At 46.7% G+C, this 22,441-nt stretch overlaps 1 protein-coding gene across 1 annotated transcript; it reads left to right on the top strand.

Moving 5' to 3' along the window:
- The first annotated feature begins 7,151 nt into the window (after nucleotides 1-7,151).
- LOC115464936 (nuclear factor 7, brain-like) lies at nucleotides 7,152-20,743 on the top strand. The gene is made up of 7 exons (XM_030195325.1): nucleotides 7,152-7,206; nucleotides 7,697-8,125; nucleotides 13,888-13,983; nucleotides 16,910-17,143; nucleotides 17,309-17,331; nucleotides 17,428-17,543; nucleotides 19,972-20,743. The coding sequence occupies exons 1-7, from the start codon at nucleotides 7,183-7,185 to the stop codon at nucleotides 20,442-20,444; spliced, it is 1,395 nt and encodes a 464-aa protein (XP_030051185.1). The 5' UTR covers nucleotides 7,152-7,182; the 3' UTR covers nucleotides 20,445-20,743.
- The last annotated feature ends 1,698 nt before the right edge of the window (nucleotides 20,744-22,441 follow it).

Genomic DNA, 22,441 nt, shown 5'->3' with positions numbered 1-22,441 from the left:
ACTGGCGAGACTGCCAAACGCACTTCATGGACTTTATATCGAACACCTGTATCTCTTCCTCCAACCTCATCTTCATAGGAGATATTAACCTACACCTGGAAGATCTCACCATAACAAGTACCCAAGACTTTAGAGAGTTGTTACAACTATGGGATCTACAAGGACCAAATACCCAACCAACACACGAAAAAGGACACACATTAGACATCATAACATACAAATTTGACCACGATGCAAACATTACATTAACATACACTAAATGGTCACCTATACTATGGTCAGATCATTACAAAGCACATATAACCCTCCAAAGGAGAACGAAAGACCTACCTAATAAACAAATACGAAAAACCTACACCACAAGAGGAAAAATAGATCTGGTTAAATTCTGGCAACAGATCTACAATGATGGATGGACAATAAAGACAGACACAATTCAATTCCTCTCAAGTTGGGATAATAGATGTAAATTAACACTAGACATCATCGCCCCAATCCAAACCAGAACCTCGCACAGAAGAACTCAATACCATGGTTTAACGAAGAACTGAAAAAACTCAAAACACAAGTTAGGAAACTAGAACATGCGTGGAACAAAAAGAAAGATGATCCCACACTTAACACTTGGAAGCAACTCCGAAGGAAATATAAATACACCATAAGACAAACCAAAAGACAATACTACAAAACTGAAATTGGACCAAATTACAAAGACACACACAAACTCTTCCAACTTGTGAATAAATTATTAGACACCACTCAAGTCACCAACAACAGCAAAGACACACCAGGAGCTGACGACTTGGCGAAGTACTTCAAGGAGAAAATCATACAACTGCGACTTAAAATACCTGTCAGCCACATCGATTACACCACACTCCTAGACTGCCTAGACCCAGACCCTGGAATCTATCCAGCAGACAGGATCTGGACTGAATTCACAATACTACCGGAAGATCTTATCTCACAAACGCTTAAAAGATTTGCCAAATCACACTGCAAACTAGATATATGCCTCATGAAATCGGCCCCTCAACAATTCATAATGGACCTAACAAACTACGTGAACTTTATGCTACAAAATGGACTCTTCCCAAGGGATAAAGGCAACATTCTACTCACCCCTATACCCAAGGATGCAAAGAAAAATGCTAATGAACTGACGAACTATAGACCAGTAGCATCCATCCCCTTAATTACCAAAATAACAGAAGGTATAGTGACCAAACAATTCACAGACTATCTAAACAAGTTCTCAATACTACACGACTCCCAGTCAGGATTTCGCTCTAATCACAGCACTGAAACCGTACTAGTCACGCTCATGACCAAACTGAAACAATTGATAGCAAACGGCAACAACATTCTACTGTTACAATTCGACATGTCAAGTGCATTTGACATGGTTGACCATGGAATTTTACTACACATCCTTGAATACTTCGGAATCGGAGGCAATGTTCTCAATTGGTTCAAAGGGTTCCTCACTACACGCTCATATCAAGTGACATCAAACTCAACTACATCAGCGTCATGGATACCTGAATGCGGAGTTCCACAGGGATCCCCCCTCTCACCGACCATAGTCAACCTAATGATGACACCCTTGGCCAAACTACTATCGAATCAGAACTTAAACCCATATATATACGCTGATGATGTAACGATCTTCATCCCATTCAAACAAGATCTAAGGGAAATCTCCAACGAAATCAAGCAAACCCTACATATTATGAATTCCTGGGCAGATGCATTTCAGCTGAAACTCAATGCTGAGAAAACCCAATGCCTGGTACTCACCTCGCAATACAACAAGAATAAATTTACCACCATCAACACACCTAAACTAAATCTACCAGTCTCGGACACCCTAAAAATCCTCGGAGTCACCATTGATCGACACCTAACACTTGAGACCCATGCAAATAACATAACGAAAAAGATGTTTCATTCAATGTGGAAACTAAAAAGAGTCAGACCATTTTTCCCAAGAACGGTCTTCCGCAACCTGGTACAATCACTGGTACTCAGTCATCTGGACTATTGTAATTCACTCTACGCTGGCTGTAAAGAGCAAATACTTAAAAAACTGCAGAGAGCCCAGAATACGGCAGCCAGACTAATATTCGGCACACCAAAATCCGAAAGCACGAAACCCCTACGAGAAAAACTACACTGGCTCCCACTAAAAGAACGCATCACGTTCAAACTCTGCACCCTAGTCCATAAAATCATCCATGGTAACGCCCCTGCCTACATGTCAGACCTAATAGAACTACCACCCAGGAACGCAAAAAAATCTTCTCGCACACCCCTTAATCTTCATCCTCCCGAGTATAAGGGTCTGAAATACAAATCAATGCATGCATCTACCTTTTCCTATACGAGCATGCAGCTCTGGAACGCGCTGCCACGTAACCTGAAAACGGTCTATGAATTGACCAACTTCCGCAAACTATTGAAAACTTATCTCTTCGACAAGATATATCACAAAGATCAACATGTGTAACTGTATAATCTTTAAAACTTCTAGAACTGTCTTTTTGCTTTAACACTGTCATGTATTTCGCCACCATGTAACACAAAACCCTCTGTAAACTACTTGTATATTCACTTCTATTTCCAGTGTCCATGATGAATTGTAAGCCACATTGAGCCTGCAAAGAGGTGGGATAATGTGGGATACAAATGCAATAAATAAATAAAATGTGGAAGATGCTAGGAGTGAAGAGTAAATTGCACATTGCCTACCGACCTCAGTCCTCAGGACAAGTGGAAGGAGCTCATCGTACCATCGTCATCATCCTGAAGAAGTATGTGTCATCTTCAGGTAAGGATTGGGACATGACGTTACCACTGGTCCTCGTGGCCATACGTGCCACACCCCATCGGTCTACAGGCGTGTCACCTTTTGAGATGATGACAGGTAGGGAAATGATGTTACCAATTCATTTGCTTTACAGGACTAATGATGTGAACTTGTCCAGTGCTACTTCCTCTCATGAGTATGTTACACATTTGCATCAACATTTGCAAAGTGCCTTTGCCTTTGCCCAAAAGAACTTGGAAAGTAGTGCTAGAGGTAGAAAAGCCTACTATGATCAGGGGACTACCTCCAAAGAATACCAGATTGGCGACAAGGTATTCTACTTTAATTTTGGCAGAAATAAGGTTAAAGAGAAGACATTTCTGCCCAGTTGGCATGGTCCTTTCCCTATAGTGGAAAAAGCTTCACCTGTGGCTTACCAAATTCGCCTCAGAAAAAATTCTCAAGGTGAAGATAACCTTAAATGGGTCCACATCAATCAGTTGAGACCATTGCAACCCCGTCATTTGGTTCCAGATACATGCATTGTTGAAATGACCCAAACTAACCATGTAGCAGAATAGCTTCGTCTTCTTTTGTTTTTTAGCTACAGAAAAAAACAAAACCTTGAAGATTCGGTGTAGTTGCCAAACAGATTGATCCTGTTTCCGTTTCTGATGTCATTCTTCAAGATGTTCCTGACGCCCTGCTTCCTAATCCATTGGTGGTTTTCAACATTCCTTCCCCTTGTTCCTCATGATTTCCATTGTTTAATCCTGACTGTTGGATTTTCTTTTGCCAAGAATCATTCTTCGTGTTGGGGGAATTTGTTTGGTTTATATTTTTTCAACTGATCCAGTGTTCCTGAAAGTGAAGTTTTGGATGTGTTTGTTTGTTTTTGGGCCATTTCATTGACTTTCTTTTTGAACTGTGTCCAATGCTTATGTTTGAAGACTTTCTTCATCATCACCATTATGTGGACCATTTTGTTCCTGCTTAATGTGAGAAGTTGTCCATTTACCCCTCATCATTCATCAAGGTCCATCCCATTGACTTTGCTTTGGACATTACATCGTTTTACAATCTAAAGACTCTCACAACCATTGACTTTGTTGTATTTTGTGGAGGTCAACCATGAGTAACTCTCCATCGTATAATCAGTTTCTTTACATTATCAGTTCTGTACTAATTTTGCTAATGCTTTTGCCATGCATTTTATAGTATGATGATGATTAAATGTTGATTATAATTTCATGTGTTAAGACATAACTGCTAACACCCTAAGAGTGTTCTAGTATTAGCAGTTTGCTGTTTTAGCATTTTTGAAACTACATCTGAACAATGCTTATGATTTGTGAAGTATTTGCTTCTAGTTATCATTGATAGCATGTTACTATTGAGTTAATGACATTTACTGGTTTTTATGTCTTCAGTCTTGACCATGAGCACTGACTTAACCAGTCTAGCTGTATTACTAGTTAGGTTGGAGTAAATTCCATCTCCAAGGGGGGGGGGGGGGGGGGGGGGGAATCTGTAGGAGTATTTCCCTGTGCGTGTCACCTTGCTGGTCTTGGCCTATACAAGCCTATGACACCCTGTTTCAACAAGATGGCTGCATCCACCCCTGACCCGCACATCTCTGTGTCAGCAAGAAACAGCTTTGCAGCTTGTGGAAAATTGCAGCAGAAGCTCAACACCAAGGACATGCTGTGGGCAAACCAGGCCCCCCTTATCTCCCTGAGAGGCTGGCTCCAGCAAGGCGGGTGAGAAACAGAAAATGCATACCAAAATGTAACAACTTGAAGGTCAAGAACAACGGACTGTTCTTGCCATGCAGTGAGCCGAGGAAGATCCAGATTGGTTCCTGCAGCCACCGGACCAAGAGGTACTGGGAAGAGTGGGAACAAGAAAGAAGTTAGTTGGAAGCCTTGGAAGAAGGTGGAGGTGGAAAGAAGACCAGTGAGACCTAATAAGGTCCTCACCTGATGAACTGTGTATCTGGAGGAAGTATCGGGGTTCAGCTGTACCTGCACTGAGTGACCTGTGCCCTCCCTGTCTGCTGCAGAGTTCCCGTTCCAGCTCTGGCTGAGACTCGCTGTGAATTCAGCTTGAGTCTGTGGAGTATCCCGTGCCAGCTCCCGAGAGATGGCCCTGAGGTCAGCCTGGTGAGCAACACGGTGATTTATTTCCTATTAGTCTGGGGCTAGTTAGTGGTAATTACCTGAGCAAAGGACTGGGGTAGTCATCCCGTGATCAGGAGATAAGCTGCTAATAACTGTATTACCTCGTACATAGCGTAACCTGACCAATCAGTTGTGTAATTTTATCTGGTAACCAGTAAGAATTAGTGTTTAGTAGTGTGATGTATGATTGTAATTTTTATCAGCCAGTAATTTTGTATTCAGCCAAAGCTTTGCCAGAGTTCTATATATTTTGCATACATTATCTATATTTTCTTATCTATAATAAACTAATATATTCCAGCTTGCGATCTCAGTTGCAGTTCTGTCTAACGGAAGTATTTGGCTAAGTGTGACGTCTGTGGCCGTGACCCCTCTCAGACTCACCTTATTTCCTGTGGTCAGCTTCTGAGCTGGCTTCTGTCTGTTCTTTGTGAGTTAGTTCTGTCTCTGTCTCTGTGTGCTGGCTGTATTAGATTGTTGGTGTGCTGTCTCCCGTTCCAGATTTCAGCTCAGTCCAGTCCGGATCTTCCAGGCTGCGGCTGCCCGACCCTTAGTTACCTAGTGATTGTTGCACCTGAGTCTCAGCTGCCTGCTGGACTTATTAGCCATTTGAATCCTCTCAGCCTTGGCCTTTGCATTGCATCTAAGGCCCTGGTATGTTAGTGCTTGTTGCTCTGCTGCCTAGTTTTGAATCCTTGCCTTGATTCTTGTCTGTTCTAGCCAGTCAGTGTGTAGTTAGATTAGGTTGTTGTTAGTTTGCTAGTCTTGTCTCTGGGCTTTAGTTTTGTGTTTAGTCCTTGTCTGTTTGTATCCTGCTGGCTGCTCTGCAGCTTTTAGTTCTGTGTCTTTTTAGTCAGCGTTTTGTTCCCTGTTTCAGTGGCTGCTTGCAGCTTCCAGTTTCTGTCCCCTAGCTTGTCCTGTCCCTGCCTTGTGTAGTTTGTCTAGCCCAGTTTCCTGCCTTGCTACCCATGTTCCTCCCTTTCCCCTCTGACACTCAGTCCCTGTGCTGCCTTGCTGTTATCCAGTCCTGCCCTGTCCTGTAAAGTCCTGTCCTGAAGCTGGGAGCTCAACTGCTGGTGGAAAGCGGCCAGGTACAGGTGAAGCCTAACTGTTGTCAGAGTTCTGCCTTGCCCCTGGTGTGGGGTGGTTTTGCCTGCCACTGCCACTCCTCGGCGGTGGCCCAAGGGCTCACAACCCAGTTCCTGCTTTGAGAACGTGACACTAAGTTCCAAGGTTCCCACCCCTAGGCCGAGTACAGGATAATTTGCTTGCAGATAGTTCTGTTTGGGGAATCTGGGACACAGGTAATTTATTATCTGTGGCTATCCTACAATACCGACTTGTGGTTATTTCTACTGTTACAGCATAAGCCTCCCTTCCTTTTCAAATCTGCAGACACAATTATGCAAATACCAGTCTTATTTTCTGCCCTAGGCAGAGTACACCCCCTCTCAGTTTTCGGTTTTTGAGCTTGCATGTATCTCAGTGAAGAGTACGTAACTGAACACTATCCCTCTTCTCTTACTGTTTGTCTTAGAGGGGATAATCTTAGATGACAAACAGTATTCATTCCAGTGGCGTTCCTAGGGGGGGGGGGGGCGGTGGATGCAGTGCACCCCGGGTGCATGCCGCTGGGGGGGGTGCCGCGCACGCCTGTCCTCCGTTCGTTCCATGCTTCTTCTCTGCCCTGGAACAGGTTACTTCCTGTTCTGGGGCAGAGAAGAAGCATGGAACGAACGGACAGGTGCGCGTGGCATCCACCCCCCCCCCCCCCAGCGGCGTGCACCGGGGAGGGGGGTGTTCCTTCGCGGGGGTGTCCTTTCGCCGGGGGGGGGTCCACGCTGCATCCGGGTGGGGGCGCTGCACCCAGGGGGCGGGGCACATCGGCGATCCACCCCGGGTGTCAGCCCCCCTAGGAACGCCACTGGTATACAGTGTCTTCTGTGGAAGTACAGTTTAGTACATCAGAGGTGTTTCTCAGTTTCAAAACTACCCAATAAGAATCTTCAAAGGAGGATTTGAAATCTGTACTCCAGGCACACACACTCAAAATACAAACTCACACATTTCCTGTTGACAGTGCAGGGGGTCCTATGAACAGACAAGATGCTCTCTAATGCATCAGCTAGTGCTACACCAGCAGGAGTGTCCGAGCTCCCCAAAATATCAAGCAGCAGCACCCTACCCCAGCCAATGGACATGGAGAGAGAAGGACAGGTACCGAACCCCCCCCCCCCCCCCACTCCCCAAACAAAAATAGCTAATTATCAGTCATGATATTGAAACCGAGAGCCAGAGCATCTCATTCTGAGTCAGCGAGAGGACGACAACTGGAGGGCGAATTTAAAATAGGCTACGGGTGTGGAGGGTCTCAGTCTGACTCAGCAGGAAGAGGGGGAGTGAGTGGGAGAAGGGGCACAGTAAGAAGAGATGTTATCAGAGGGGATGAAGTGAATGGGGCTCATTCATTCAGGAGAGATGCTGTTGGAGAGGGGTGAAGTGATTATGGGAAAGGGCTGAGTTATGAAAGGTGCAACTTCTAAGTTAGGGGGGGACATGGAACTACAACCTCCCCCCCCCACCCCCATGCACAGACATGCAGGTGGCTATAAGGAAAGTGGAAGGGGACACGGACAACACTGGAAGTCTCCTAGAAACTGCAAGAGAGCGGGGCTGACTGGTTAATATTGGTTTCTTCCCTGCACAGGTACTGGGAGAGATGGTCAAGTCATGTGCTGTGCTGGTGGAAAGCCTCAGTGATGAGGTGACCTGCCCTATCTGCCTGCAGTTTTTCCAGGACCCTGTGAGGTTGGAGTGTGAACACAACTTTTGTCTAGTCTGCATCACCCGCTGCTGGGAGTGCGCTGGGAGTGCCTACACCTGCCCGCTGTGCCGGGAGACCTGCCCCCAGCTGCCACCCAAGAGCAACCGGCTGCTGGCCAGCATAGCTGAGCGAGTACGCAGCCTGCGCGTAGACCCTGTCTCCACAGGGACCCCGGTCTGCGCCAAGCATGAGGAGAAGCTGAAGCTGTACTGCGAGGACGACGAGGAGCCCCTCTGTGTGGTGTGTGGGGTCTCCAAGGAACACAAGGGCCACAGAGTGACACCCCTGCACGAAGCTGCGGAGCTGATAAAGGTGAGAAAGAGAGGAGGCTATCTATATGAAAGCACAGAGCTGTGACATCTGCAGAGCCAGAATCCAATCCAACCACCACCACCCCATCTCCGTTTGACAGTTTATTAGTGAGATAACACAGCCTACAGACCCAAATTCCAGCCCCATTTCACACAATGTGACAGCCTAGTGCTTTTAGCACAGAGTTGGGATACCTGCAGATGCAGGTTCCAATCCCACCACTTACAATTCTCACTATGCGAATAATGTGCTGGCTCGGAACAAAGGTCCTTCGAGCATAGCAATTTATCTGCCAATCCTGGGTCACTTGGAAATACCCGGCAGAACTCAATCAAGAAATTCCTTCCCTTGTTGCCAAGTCCCAGAAATTAGAGGTAGCCACACCCCATGCCTACAGGCCTTTGCTAATAATTGTTAACCGACTGTCCCTCTAGGAACCTGTCCGCCTTCTTGACTGTATCCTCTGGCAAACAAATTCCACAGCTTAATTGTGGACGAACTTAAAAAAAAACAAAACGGGGCCTGGTATTAACCACTCCTACCCTAGCTGAGATAATATTTAACCATCTCTCCGACCTCAAATGCAACTTTCTTTAAATTAGTCAGTCACCCTTCTTTCTATCTCCTTTTACTCTCTTACCTATCTACATGTTCCATCTTTGCTTATACCCTACACTGTCAATTAAAATGTTCTATTACGTATTGTGTTGACATTGTAAGTAGTAACTATGCCATACTTTGTATTGTTTTTGAATATTTTTACTGCTGTAATTGTTTATTGCTCATGTTTATTTGTTTATTTATTTATTTTGATTTATTTACCACCTTTTTGAAGGAATTCACTCAAGGCAGTGTACAGTAAGAATAGATCAAACATGAGCAAAAGACAATTACAGCAGTAAAAATATTCAAATAACAATACAAAGTATGGCATCCTATATAATAATTCTCACCTCCAACGTTCTAATGTGCCTGGGACTGTGGCTCTCTCGGAGGTGGTCTGCTAGGCAGTTTAGAACGTTCAGACGTGAGTGACGTCACTGACAGCTGATTCCAAGGCAAGGGGAGGAGTAGGGAAACACGCGGAGCGTGTTTCCCTACTCCTCCCCCTGCCTGGGAAACAGCTGTCAATGCCCCCCCCTCGGCGCAACACCCAAGCCCCTGCTCTGCAAAACTCCTCCCCCTGCCTACCAATCAGCTCTCAGTGCCACCCCCCCAGGCGCAACACCCAAGCCCCTACCCCCCCGACGCATCACCAAAGCCCCCTACCCCCCTCTTGGGCACATCAACCCCCTAGCCATCCGCAGCCGCCAATACAAACACTGTCCGGTCACTGCTGCTTCTCCTGTGGAGCAGCAGCGGCCAGTACAAAAAGAAAAAAGCCAAAAAAAATGTTTAACCTGAAATGTGGCTCCGTAGACAGCCATCTGGCATTGGCTGTCGTCTCTGCAGCCGCTCCTCCTCTCCCCTCCACGTCACTGCCCCTGCAGGAAGACCCCGGAGGAGCGCAGCAACGTCAGAGGGGAGAGGAGGAGCGGCTGCAGAGATGACAGCCAATGCCAGATGGCTGTCTACGGAGCCGTGTTTCAGGTTTAAAATCTTTTTTTTGGCTTTTTTCTTTTGGTACCGGCCGCTGCTGCTCAACAGGAGACGCAGCAGCGACAGGACAGCGTTAGTATTGGCGGCTGCGGGTGGCGAGGGGGTTGATGTGCCCGAGAGGAGAGGTAGGGGCTTGGGTGATGCGCCAAGGGGGGAGGGGAGAGTCTCTGGACATGGGTAGCTGGAGGGGGGAGGGGAGGGTCGCTGGACATGGGTGGCTGCAGGGGGAGAGGAGGGTCGCTGGACATGGATGGCTGCAGGGGGGGGCAGGGAAGAGGGAGGTGGGGAGGAGGTCCTGAGACAAGATGGGTGGCTGCAGGGGAGACAGAAGGGATGCTGCAAGGGGGGCAGGGGGAAAGGAGGGTCACTGAACATGAGTGGCTGCAGGGGGGGCAGGGGAGACAGGAGGGACACTGCATGGGGGGGGGGGGATTTACCTTGCTAGCGCCCGTTTCATTGCCTACCGAAACGGGCCTTTTATACTAGTAATATACTACTTACAATGTCAACACAATACGTAATAGAACATTTTAATTGACAGTAAAGGGTATAAGCAAAGATGGAACATATAGATAGGTAAGAGAATAAGGGGACTAATTTAAAGAAAGTTGCACATGAGGTCAGAGAGAGATGATTAAATGTTATCTCAGCTAGGGTAGGAGTGGATAAACATGTCCTGCTGCAGTATGTGCAGCCTGATTCACTCCTTGTGTGTGAGTGAGACTAACCAGTTAGTTACTTCTGTTCTTACTGTATACCGCCTTGAGTGAATTCCTTCAAAAAGGCGGTAAATAAATCCTAATAAATAAATATATAAAATGATTCCATCAGGCAGGCCGCAGGAGCGGCTAAGCAGGTCAGGATATTCTGCAGCAATTAACCAGACTGTGTCACTGAATATCCCCCTCTGACTGCTTCAGGCCTGGCTGGTTAGCGCCTGGGTGATCCAGGAAGTTATGCAGACACTGGTAATATTTAGTACCGGTGACTACACAAGGCCTGACCCTGAACTCCTGGGTTTAATTTATCCATTTTATTAAAAAAAAATAATAATAATATGGACCCATATTCCTTAAATTTGTTTTAAATCTGCTACCTGTTGGTTTCATGGAGTGTCCCCTTATTTTAATACTACTGAACCACCCGACACCAGGTAGAGCCTGGTTGTACCCTGTGTTAAAAAGTTCATGAGTTCAAATCCCCCAGTGGGCAGCCTGTTGCGTGGTTAGTGCAGCAGCCTGACAACCTGGGGAACTGGGTTCAATTCCCACTGCAGCTCCTTGTGACTCTGGGCAAGTCACTTAACCCTCCATTGCCCCAGGTACAAAATAAGTACCTGTATATATGTAAACCGCTTTGAATGTAGGTGCAAAAACCTCAGAAAGGTAGTATATCAAGTCCCATTTCATTTTCCCTATTGGAGATTCTAGATGGAATGTTAATGTTGCTATTCCACTAGCAACATTCCATGTAGAAGCCTGCCCTTGCAGATCAGCAACACGGCCACGCAGGCTTCTGTTTCTGTGAGTCTGACATCCTGCACGTACGTGCAGGACGTCAGACTCACAGAAACAGAAGCCTGCGCGGCCGCGTTGCTGATCTGCAAGGGCAGGCTTGTACATGGAATGTTGCTAGTGGAGGAGTAGCCTGGTGGTTAGTGCAGCAGACTCTGATTCTGGGGAACTGGGCTCAATTCCCACTGCAGCTCCTTGTGACTCTGGGCAAGTCACTTAGGGGTCTACTCGCCCAATGCAGTCCAATTTGGAGTTACCACCTGACTACCACGCGGCTCTTGCAGTAATTTCATTTTTGGCATGCATCCAATACATGCATCTGAAATTATTTTTTTTTCTGGTGCGCGTCCTCTACACACGCTAAGTGGCATTTGATGCTGGTAGGTCATTACCGCCTGGTTAACGTGCAAGACCTTACCGCTAGGTCAATGGCTGGCAGTAAGGTCTCAGAACCAAAACGGACGCGTGCCAATTTTTATATTTTGCTGCACGTCCATTTTCGTCAAAAATTTTTAAAAAGGCATTTTTTGCAGACACGCTGAAAAAAGGATCTGCGTGCGCCCAAAACACGCGCTTACACTACCGCAGGCCATTTTTCAGTGCCCCTTAGTAAAAGGACCCCACAACCTTCCAATGCCCCAGGTACCAAATAAGTTCCTGTATATAACATGTAAACCACTTTGATGGTAATCACAGAAAGACAGTATATCAAACAGTGGCGTATCTATGGGGGGCCATGGGGGCCTGAGTCCCCCCAAAACTAAATCTGTGCCCCTGGTTTGGTTGGCGGGGGTCCCAAACCAGGGGCGTAGCCAAAAAATAGATTTTGGATGGGCCTAGGCAAGAACTGGGTGGGCACCAAGTGTTCTCCCCCCCCCCAAACCAAAAAATTATCTCAGCTTTTGAGAAAACCTGAATAAATGTAAACCGCTTTGAATGTAGTTGCAAAAACATCAGAAAGGCCCATTTCCCTTCCCTTTCAACCATAACCGCCGAGAGGGGGGCAGGGGGGACAAACTTCCCCAGGCCCGGGCCTCCAAGGGGGGCCCGGTGCCGCAGTCCCACCCACCCTCCGTCATCGACTGTCTGCCACCGGGCCGGGCTCCCTGCATTGAAATCACAACACCTCTCACCTCCGTGTGAAAGCGCTGCAGGCAGATCGCCTCCCTTCGGCCCTCCTTCCCTCCTTCTGTCCCGCCCTCATGGAAGTTACGTCAGACGAGGGCGGGACACAAGGAGGAAAGGAGGGCTAAAGGGAGGCGATCTGCTGCCTGCAGCGCTTTCACACGGAGGTGAAAGGTGCTGTGATTTCAATGCAGGGGGCCCGGCCCGGTGGCGGATGGAGGGAGGCGAGTGGAGGGGGGGAATGACGGCGGCGACCTCAGGGGGGGGGGGTGTAGAGGGGGGAGCGGTGGTGGTGACCTTGGGGGGGCCACGGGGGCGGCCTTGCCCTGGGCCTGGCCCAGTCTCTTGGCGGCCCTGCTTTCAACCTTGGCAGTCTGCAGCAGGCATGCGCTGAAAACTGAGCATGTGCAGATGCCGGTAGCGTGGAGACTAGCATTTTTGTTACCATCAGGGGGAAGTCTTCAGCTGGTAGAGCTTGGGATCTCCATCAGCTACCACTAAATGTGTGCTACTGTTGGGTGGGCCTGAGCCCTAAGTGGGTGGGCCCTGGCCCACCCAGGCCCACATGTGGCTACGCCACTGTCCCCAACCCCCACCAGCTGAAGCATTTTATCCAGCGCTGGTCTCAGGCACCGCTGCATTTCCTGCCCTGCTCTCGCTTCCCCTCATATTCAGCACACACATTTTTGTGAAACTGAGCACGCGCGCATGCTCAATTTCATTAAAACGAGCATGCTGGACAATGACATAAGGGGAAGAGAGAGCAGGGCAGGAAATGTGGCAGCGTCAGAGACCAGCGCTGGAAAACACGCTTCAGCTGACGGGGGTTGGGGAGCCCTGCCAACCAAGGCATATGCGGTGGCGGCAGTGGTGGTGCTACAGCTGGCAGGGGTTGGATCCCCGCCAGCCAAGGTCTGTGTAGCAGCAGCGGCAGTGGGTGGGTGGGTGGAGGGTGGTGATGGGGAAGGGGACCAAAATGTGCCCCCTCACTTTGGGGTCTGGCCCCCTCCCACCTCAAAGTCTGGCTATGCCCCTGATATCAAGTCCTTTCCCCTTTCCTTTACTATTTTAATGTGCAAACTTTTCCCAATATATCTGTTCCACCTCACTCAAGATTTTATAATCCTCTGTAATTTCTCCTCCCAGTATTCTCCAGGCTGAAGAGACCTACCCTTTTCGGTCTTTCTTTAGAAAAACGACATTAGTGCAGTGGACTTTGATCCTGGGGAACTGAGTTCAGTTCCCACTGCAGCTCCTTGCGACTCTGGGAAAGTCAGTTACCCCTCCATTGCCCCTGGTACAAATAAGTACCCGAATATACTATGTAAACCACTTTGAATGTAGTTGCAAAATCCTCAGAAAGGCGGTATATCAAGTCCCATTTCCCTTTCCCTTCTATGGTGTTGGTTGTGCTCTGTGCTGACTCAGAGTTGTGATAGGGAGGGAAGGAGGGGAGGTGGGCCAGAGATGGAGTTGAACCTGGATTATCTGCAGACTTATCTCACATGTCTGTGTAATTCCCAGGAGAAATTATGGCAGGGCCTGCTTCAGCTGGAAAAGCAGAGGGAGTCTGTCCAGGATGCTCACGCTCAGCAGCAGGTGCTAATCCAAAACCTGAAGGTACTGCTTTGTTTATTTATTTAGTGGACTTTTATGGAAGAACATTCAAATAACATAGATATAATATACACACTTAACAGCACTGTAAAACAATCGTATAAGAGAAATATGATGACAGTGCAATACAAACAGTACCATAATAGACGGCACAGAAAAACATTCGGATAACATAGATATGATACGATGACATCATGATACCAATAAACAAATACTAAGCACACATTAGAACATTCAAATAACGTAGATATAATACATTGTGAACATAATTATTATTATTATTATTATTATTTGTTACATTTGTATCCCACATTTTCCCACCTCTTTGCAGGCTCAATGTGGCTTACATGTTACCGTTATCGGCGTTAGCCGGTTCTGGTCTGAACAAATAAAATAATACTAATGAAACACCTTAACAGGAGCATTAGGACATTCAAATGAAATAGTTATGATGCTAATGCTGTTCATACAAATTTGAAACAATTAAATAGGTAGCTGAGGGACAATTGCAGTGAAAAATGTCTCGGACGTGACCAGGGCACCTGGGCCTGAACAAGTGGCCTTCCAAAAAGGGCCTGTCCACCACCTCACACTATATATGTCCTGATGAAAGCAGAGGACTCCAGATCGTGGGAGGTTGTAAATTGAGGCCTAGCCCAGCCTATCTCTGGCCACCTGGAACAGCCTGGCAATTCTTACTGATGGGCATACAGAGGCTGCTGTCCAAAGGCCCAGGAAGGCAGGGGAGGGTCTCTGGTTCTCCCACTGGTGTGATTTAATTTAGAGGAAGGGAACTTTCAAGTGAGAGAGACTATGGGAGTCAGTGAAACAGAGTGACCCAAATAAAAGAGAGAGGCAGCAATGGAATACAGGTGGGCTTGTGGCAGCCATGTTCAATACTCCTTATATGGTCATGTGGCAGCCATATTGGAAACCAGAAAAGTTTGTTGTTGTTTTTTTAAACTTTGTTTTTATTGAAAATATCTTAGTATACAATCACATAACAGAAATGTTATATCGATAGGAAAAACAAAAGATAAATATTCATTGAAAATTTTGCCCACAAATAAATTAGATCCAAGGAAAAATTAATTAAGCAAAGGATATAAACTTTAAATTATAGACACAATCACGCTGCTCAAGTCACCAGACAGGAGGCAGGTCGGCTAAATCCAGGAATCGGCGTTAAGCCCGGTTATTCAATGCTGGTTTTGCTTCCCAATTACCAGTGTTCCCACCCAATGTTCGCTAAGATTCCATAGATTCATTCCTTCTAAACAGAATTCCTTTGAGTTTATCTCACGCATGTTTGAATTCCATTCCCGTTTTCATCTCCACCACCTCCCGTGGGAGGACATTCCACATATCCGCCACCCTGTCCGTGAAAAAATGCTTTCTGACATTACTCCTGAGTCTGCTCTCCTTCAATTCATGTCCTCTAGTTCTACCGCCTTCCCGTCTCAGAAAAAGGTTTGTTTGCAGATTAACACCTTTCAACTATTTCAACGTCTGTATCATGTCACCCCTGTTTCTCCTTTCCTCCAAGGTATACACGTTCAAGTCGGCAAGTCTCTCTTCGTACGGTTTGCAATGCAAATCCCATACCATTTTCGTAGCTTTTCTTTGCACCACTTCCAGTCTTTTTACATCTTTAGCAAGATATGGCCTCCAAAACTGAACACAATACTCCAAGTGGGACCTCACCAACGACTTGTAGAGGGGCATCAACACCTCCTTTCTTCTGTTGGTTATACCCCTCTCTATGCAGCCTAGCATCCTTCTGGCCATGGCCTGTAAGAATTCAATCAATTGCCTAGGCAGGAAAAATATAAATGACCTATTTTCAGACAATAAAACACAAGAACAAGGAAACTGCAAATTCAATTTCAGACCCAATGCCTGAGACCTGGGCCACAATGCCAGGAACTGCTGCTGTCACTTCCGGGTCATTTTAGGCAAGTCAGGAAGTACTCTTAACTTTTGAGCTACAATATTTCTCATTTATTACGTGAAAAAAAAGACTTGAGGACCAAAGGTCAGTCCAATTCCAGGGCAAATGGACCTCTGCGTTACAACCCCAAGGGAGGATTCCAGGAATTCAGTAATATTCATTACAGACTGATCTCTTTCTCGTACAAATACAGACATAGGCGCCCGGTATAAGAGGCTTGGGGAGGCTAAGCCTCCCCAGCCCAATCGTGGACTTCCGCTTGTGATGTAGCCCACCCCCCCCCGCCCCGCGCATTTTGATCTTTTATTTCCGTGGCAGTGACGTCAATGAAGAAAAAGACTACAGGCTCGCCGCCAGCTTCTCCCTTCTCTCTGCACACAGTGTCCCGCCTTCTGCGGTGATGCATTTCCTGTTTCCGCGAGGGCGGGACACTGTGTGCAGAGAGAAGGGAGAAGCTGGCGGCGAGCCTGTAGTGTCTTTTTCTTCATTGACATCGCTGCCACGGAGCGTATGGAGGTAAGCTCCGCCCCCTTTAGCCTCCCCAAACAGTTGGGCTACCGACCGTCTATGAATACAGAGTGAGATATTGAGCTCTTACAATTAGTGGCAAAGAGTCTGCTGGTATCGTCAAAACTTCTCAGATATATTTATGTAACATATCCACGGGAGCTATTAAAGGAGACTTAGGGAAATTTAAAAACCCGTAAAGTATTCTTACAGGTTTGATAAACCTGATCCTTGACCAAAATACCATTAATTTCCTGGAGTTCTTCAACCTTGGCTTCCAGGCCCAGAAATGCATGTTAAGAACAGCCATTTTGCCTACAGGAGAACATAATTTTCCATAGCTGTTCTGGTATAATTGTATGTATGACAGTTGCTCTATACTGGTCAATGTTATAATGTGTGTGGGATCGATGGGGGAGGGAGGGTATCTTCTTCCTCAGTACAATGACTTCCCCTTTACTGGCCCTGCAGGAGGAGGCCTCCAAGCTGAGGGAGCACATCTTGTCAGAATACCAGAAGCTAAGGAAGTTCCTGGAGGAGGAGGAGGAGGCCTTGCTGGTACAGCTTCAAGCTGAGGAGCAAAGGATTCTGGGAGAAATGCAGAAGGTGGTCCAGGATCTGCACCAGGAGAAGACCGCACTGGGTCAGGAGATCCAGCGGTACCAGGACAAACTGGCGGTGAAGGACATGGACATCTTACTGAAGGTGAAAGAGGGTTTTGTGATCTTGGACCTCAGGGACCCTTGCAAGGATTGAGGGGAGGGTGAAGGAAGTGTGAAACTTAGAATGGAGACAATGTGGTATAGCTTTGTATGATGGATACAGCATGCATCTTCCTTTCTAACGGTTCCCCTCTCTCTGCTCCCTCAGGATCTTGTGGCATTGAAGGACAGGTAAGTCAAGCCCCTTCCCATATCAGGTGTGGTGCCTCCTGTTACCTGTAGTGTGTCCACACTGATTTGTGGGTCTCTTTCTCTCTCTTACTTCAGGTGCAGTCAAGGGCCTCGGGAGTGGTCTGTAGTGTCAGAGGCCCTGAGCCATGGAGTCTTCAAGGGGCCCCTGCAGTATGCGGCCTGGAAGAAGATGAGGTCATTAATTCATCCTGGTGAGCAGGACACGAAAGCACACACACACCAACATACATCCACACACGGACGTACAAGCAAACATTGAAACCTTCTGCTCAGTGTGCTGCTGCGGCTAAGAAAGCAAATAGAATGTTAGGTATTATTAGGAAAGGAATAGAAAACAAAAATGAGGACGTTATAATGCCTTTGTTTCGCTCCATGGTGCGACCGCACCTCGAATATTAATTCTGGTCGCCGCATCTCAAAAAAGATATAGTGGAATTAGAAAAGGTGCAGAGAAGGGCAACGAAAATGATAAAGGGGATGGGACGACTTCCCTATGAGGAAAGGCTAAAGCGGCTAGTGCTCTTCAGCTTGGAAAAAAGGCGGCTGAGGGGAGATATGATAGAGGTCTATAAAATAATGAGTGGAGTTGAAAGGGTAGATGTGATGTGTCTGTTTACGCTTTCCAAAAATACTAGGACTAGGGGGCATGCGATGAAGCTACAATGTAGTAAATTTAAAATGAATCTGAGAAAATGTTTCTTCACTCAATGTGTAATTAAACTCTAGAATTCATTGCCAGAGAATGTGGTAAAGGCGGTTAACTTAGCAGAGTTTAAAAAAGGTTTGGATGGCTTCCTAAAGGAAAAGTCCATAGACCATTGTTAAATTGGACTTGGGGAAAATCCACTATTTCTGAGATAAGCAGCATAAAATGTTTTGTACTTTTTTGCCAGGTATTTGTGACCTGGATTGGCCACTGTTGGAAACAGGATGCTGGGCTTGATGGACCGTTGGTCTGTCCCAGTATGGCAATACTTATGTACTTATGTTATGTACATACACTCATCCATACGTGCACGCACACACAGATGTGCACACAATATAGACCGACTAAATTTTGGGTTTTGTTTCGGACTCGGCGCCGAAATAGACCCGAAATCCAGATTTAGGTTTCAGCCAAAAATGCCAGTGTATTTTCGTCTGAAGCCAGAACTCTGCCCCCCCCCCCCCCCACTCCCCACGATCACTCTCCGCCCCACCACCCGAAAGCCTCAAGAGCCTGCCGTGAAAGGTGCTGGTGACCGTTTTGAGAATGTACCAACATAAGTGACTGGAGATTGGCTTCTGCTTCTTCTGGTTCCAATCTCCAGTCGCATATTTTGGTAGCAATCTGAAAATGGCCGCTGGAACCTCCCACAGCAGTCTCACAAGGCTGCCGCGGGAAGTCCTGGCAGCCATTTTGGCTGAAGAACCAGCAGGGAAAAAACCACTTGAGAATCATTCTTGCCCAGAAGTGGTTACTAGACCACCAGGGTAATTAAAGGTAGGCCCAGGGAGGGTGATCGGGTGGTGGAGGGTGGCGGCTGGCCTGGGAGAACCCGCTGTCTGTGTGAGTGGAGGACGTGCTGTTTTCATCTTCGTTTTCAGTGGAAACTGCATGGCAAATTTTGGCTGCTGATTCGGTTTTGGTCAAAACCGAGAACCCTGGTTTCGGTCACTCTCTAACACACACACACACATTATAACACAATTTTAGTCACTGCACTAGTATCGGAGATACAGGAGAGTCTTTACAAGCTCAGGCCCCTGAGCTTTCTAGACCTCAGGCACCTGAGGAAGAGACACAGGTAGGGACTCTGGAGCCGAAGAACTTCAGTTTAATCCCTGATGGTCCTTTGAATGTCACATGGCATTTTATACCTCCTTAGCTAGACATTTCAGGTTCTCGGCAGCTTACAATAATAAATCAATGCAATCAATTAATACACATCAAATGACAGTACAATGACAGTTAAAATTAACTATTTCAATAACTAAGAATTCGCCTTACATTTACACATAAAGATTCCCACATACAAACACACAAATATAGACAGATACGTGTACACACGCCATTCACACACATACCATGAAAACAGGGCTCAGAGGAAAGTGTCTGCCTGCCTTCCAGGTGTGTGACTCAGGGCTGTATGCGTGTGCATGTGACAGAGCGTGGGTTTGCATGCTCTGCTTCTGTTTGTCTTGTCTGTAGTGAGCACTGCCAGCTCCACTGTTGCAGCAGGGATGGGGTTAACCACATCCCCTCCCTTCCTCTGGCTTTCACTTGCACTTTTGTCATTCCCCCACAGGTGCAGAGTCAAGCTTGTGTCAGGCAGTAAATGTGCATCTGTGTGTGTCTCATGTGTGTGTGTGTGTGTGTGTGTGTGTGTGTGTGTGTGTGTGTGTGTGTGTGTGTGGGCTTGTAAGGGTCACACTGCTGTTTGTGCATCTGTGTGTGATCTCCCTTGCACGTCTATGTATCCCGGTGTGTCTGTGTGTACATGCACATGTTCTCTTGTCTACATCATCTGTGTTTGAACACGTGTGTGTCTGCATGTACAGCTCTGAATGCGGCGAGAATCAGCCAAGTCCAGCCGGATGTGGCAGACAATCCCATAGTGTACTCTTTTCTCTTTACAGCACCGGCGGACATGACCTTCGACCCTCTCTCGGCTAACCCATACCTGGTTCTATCAGAAGACGGGACAAGTGCCCGGTATTGCTACACGTCTCAGCCACGGCCTGAGAGTCCCAGGCGTTTTGCGTTCTGTGCCTGTGTGCTGGCCTGTCAGGGCTTCTCCTCAGGCTGTCACTACTGGGAGGTGGAAGTGGGGGACCAGCCGGATTGGGACATTGGGGTGGCCCAGGAGTCTGTGGACAGGGAAGGCTGGCTCGTCCTCACCCCAGACAATGGCTACTGGACTTTTGGGCAGGTTGCCTGTAGCACTGTGGGTGTTTACCTCGACTACGAGGCTGGACGGGTGTCCTTTTACGACGCAGAAATGATGGAGCACCTCCACACCCTCACTGGCTCGTTCTCTGAGAAACTCTACCCCTTCTTCTTCCCGAGTGGAGACTGTAAAGCCAAACCACTCCGACTGCTGCGACCCTAAGCCACAGTTCATCGCTGCAACCAGTGACGCATTCCAAGCATCCAGCGTGAAATCACTGGCACCAGTGACGCATCCCATGTTAAACTGCTGCCTTCCCTCTGGGCCTGCTTTGCAGCCCCTCTCCCTTCTTCCCTCCCTCCCTTTCTCCTTCCCCTTCATAACCTGTTTCTCTCACTCTTTCAGAGCTCTGAGTTCTAAACCCACCCTGCTGTGTTACAACATATAGTACTACACTTCTCTGATTCTTGGCTATTTGCTGTATGCAACCTAAAGCATGTTGGGATATGTCTGCACACACAATAAACTCATTGCTTTGACAAAACCTGAGATATTCCTTCTTACAGCCCTGTTACAGACAGTACCAGCAGCAACCACCAGGTGGTGCCATCATCCCATAGCAGCCAACACTGAGCCAGAATCCCACCTTCCTCTCCCTCCACCACCACCAAATATTGCAGTTCTTGGATGGGAGGGGATGTCGAAAGATAGTACCAGTATTGGTGTAGTTGTCTTGCTTACTTTGGGATAGAGTGGCAAAGGGTAAGGAAGTCATATTAGCAGTAGAAGGAGGGGGCAAGTCAGCTTTAGTAGCCACAGGGTTGATATTGAGCCGGCAGTGTTCAGCGTTTTGTTGACTGCTGTTGGCATTATGCCTGGAAATTCAATGAGGGCGATATCCAGGTTTCAGCATTGAATTTCCAGGTTTCCAGAGCCGGCTAAACTATATGGGAATCAGCGGACCAGTAGCAGCACAGTTCAATGGTTTCCTAAGAAGCAGATCCTACATCGTAAAAATGTTTAACCAGGTATCAACCTCATGGATCTCTGAGTGTGGGGTACCACAGAGATCTCCAAACTCACCAATACTGTTCAATGTAATGATGGCGCCACTCAGAACAAAACTAGCATCCATGGGCTTCCACCGATTCATATATGTAGACGACATCACCATCTATATACCTTTTCACAACAGTATCACAGAAATAATGGTGAAAATTTAAAAAAGGCCTGGAACTCATGGAAAACTAGGCAACAACTTTCAAACTCAAACTAAACAGAGACCAAATTCCTGGTACTATCCAGCCCACACAACCCAACATCTTACCAAAACTTCATAATCAATCATCAAACATACCAAATCAAAACACAACTAAAAATATTAGGAATTATTCTCAACAAACATCTATCACTGGGCAGTTAAATATCAGCAGTAACATCAAAGTGCTTCAGAACACTATGGAAACTGAGAAGGTTAAGAGACTATTTCCCAAGACAATCCTTCCGGATAACATTATCTACGGCGAAGCCCCAGGATATATAACAGGGCTCATAGACCTGCCAACCAGAAACACAATCAGATCAACAAGAACATATCTAAATCTTCACTACCCAAGCTGCAAAGGACTCAAATACAAATCAACTTACGCAACCAGCTTTTCCTACATAAGCACACAACTATGGAATGCACTACCAAAAGCAGTGAAAACAATATACGACCATCTGAATTTCAGGAAATCACTAAAATCCTACCTATTCAAAAAAGTATACACTACTGACATAACCTAAAATCCTGAACCCTGCTACACAACTATATAAAGTAACTAATGGACCTAACGCAATCTTCTCCTCTCTACGATTCCCAAATGTGTCTGTAACACATGTATCTTATTCCACCATTATACCAGTTTGTATTTGTTCTCTACCGGCTTGGTGTACGCCTACGGTATTATGTAAGCCACATTGAGCCTGTAAATAGGTGGGAAAATGTGGGATACAAATGTAACAAATAAATAAATAAATAAATAAAATAATGGTACAATCGACAATACTATCACAACTAGACTACTGCAACAAAGCATAAGTAGGATGCAAGGAAACCACACTAAAGTCACTACAAACCATCTAAAACACTGCAACAAGACTGATATTCAAGAAGTTGAAATATGAAAGAGCAACTCCACTACTCAAAACATTGCACTGGCTGCCAATCAAGGCAA

The sequence above is a fragment of the Microcaecilia unicolor genome, chromosome 3 (assembly GCF_901765095.1).
Source record: "Microcaecilia unicolor chromosome 3, aMicUni1.1, whole genome shotgun sequence".
In the NCBI taxonomy this organism is placed as follows: Eukaryota; Metazoa; Chordata; class Amphibia; order Gymnophiona; family Siphonopidae; genus Microcaecilia; species Microcaecilia unicolor.
The sequence above is the reverse complement of the archived record's forward strand: the minus strand, read 5'-3'. Positions and strand labels throughout refer to the sequence as shown.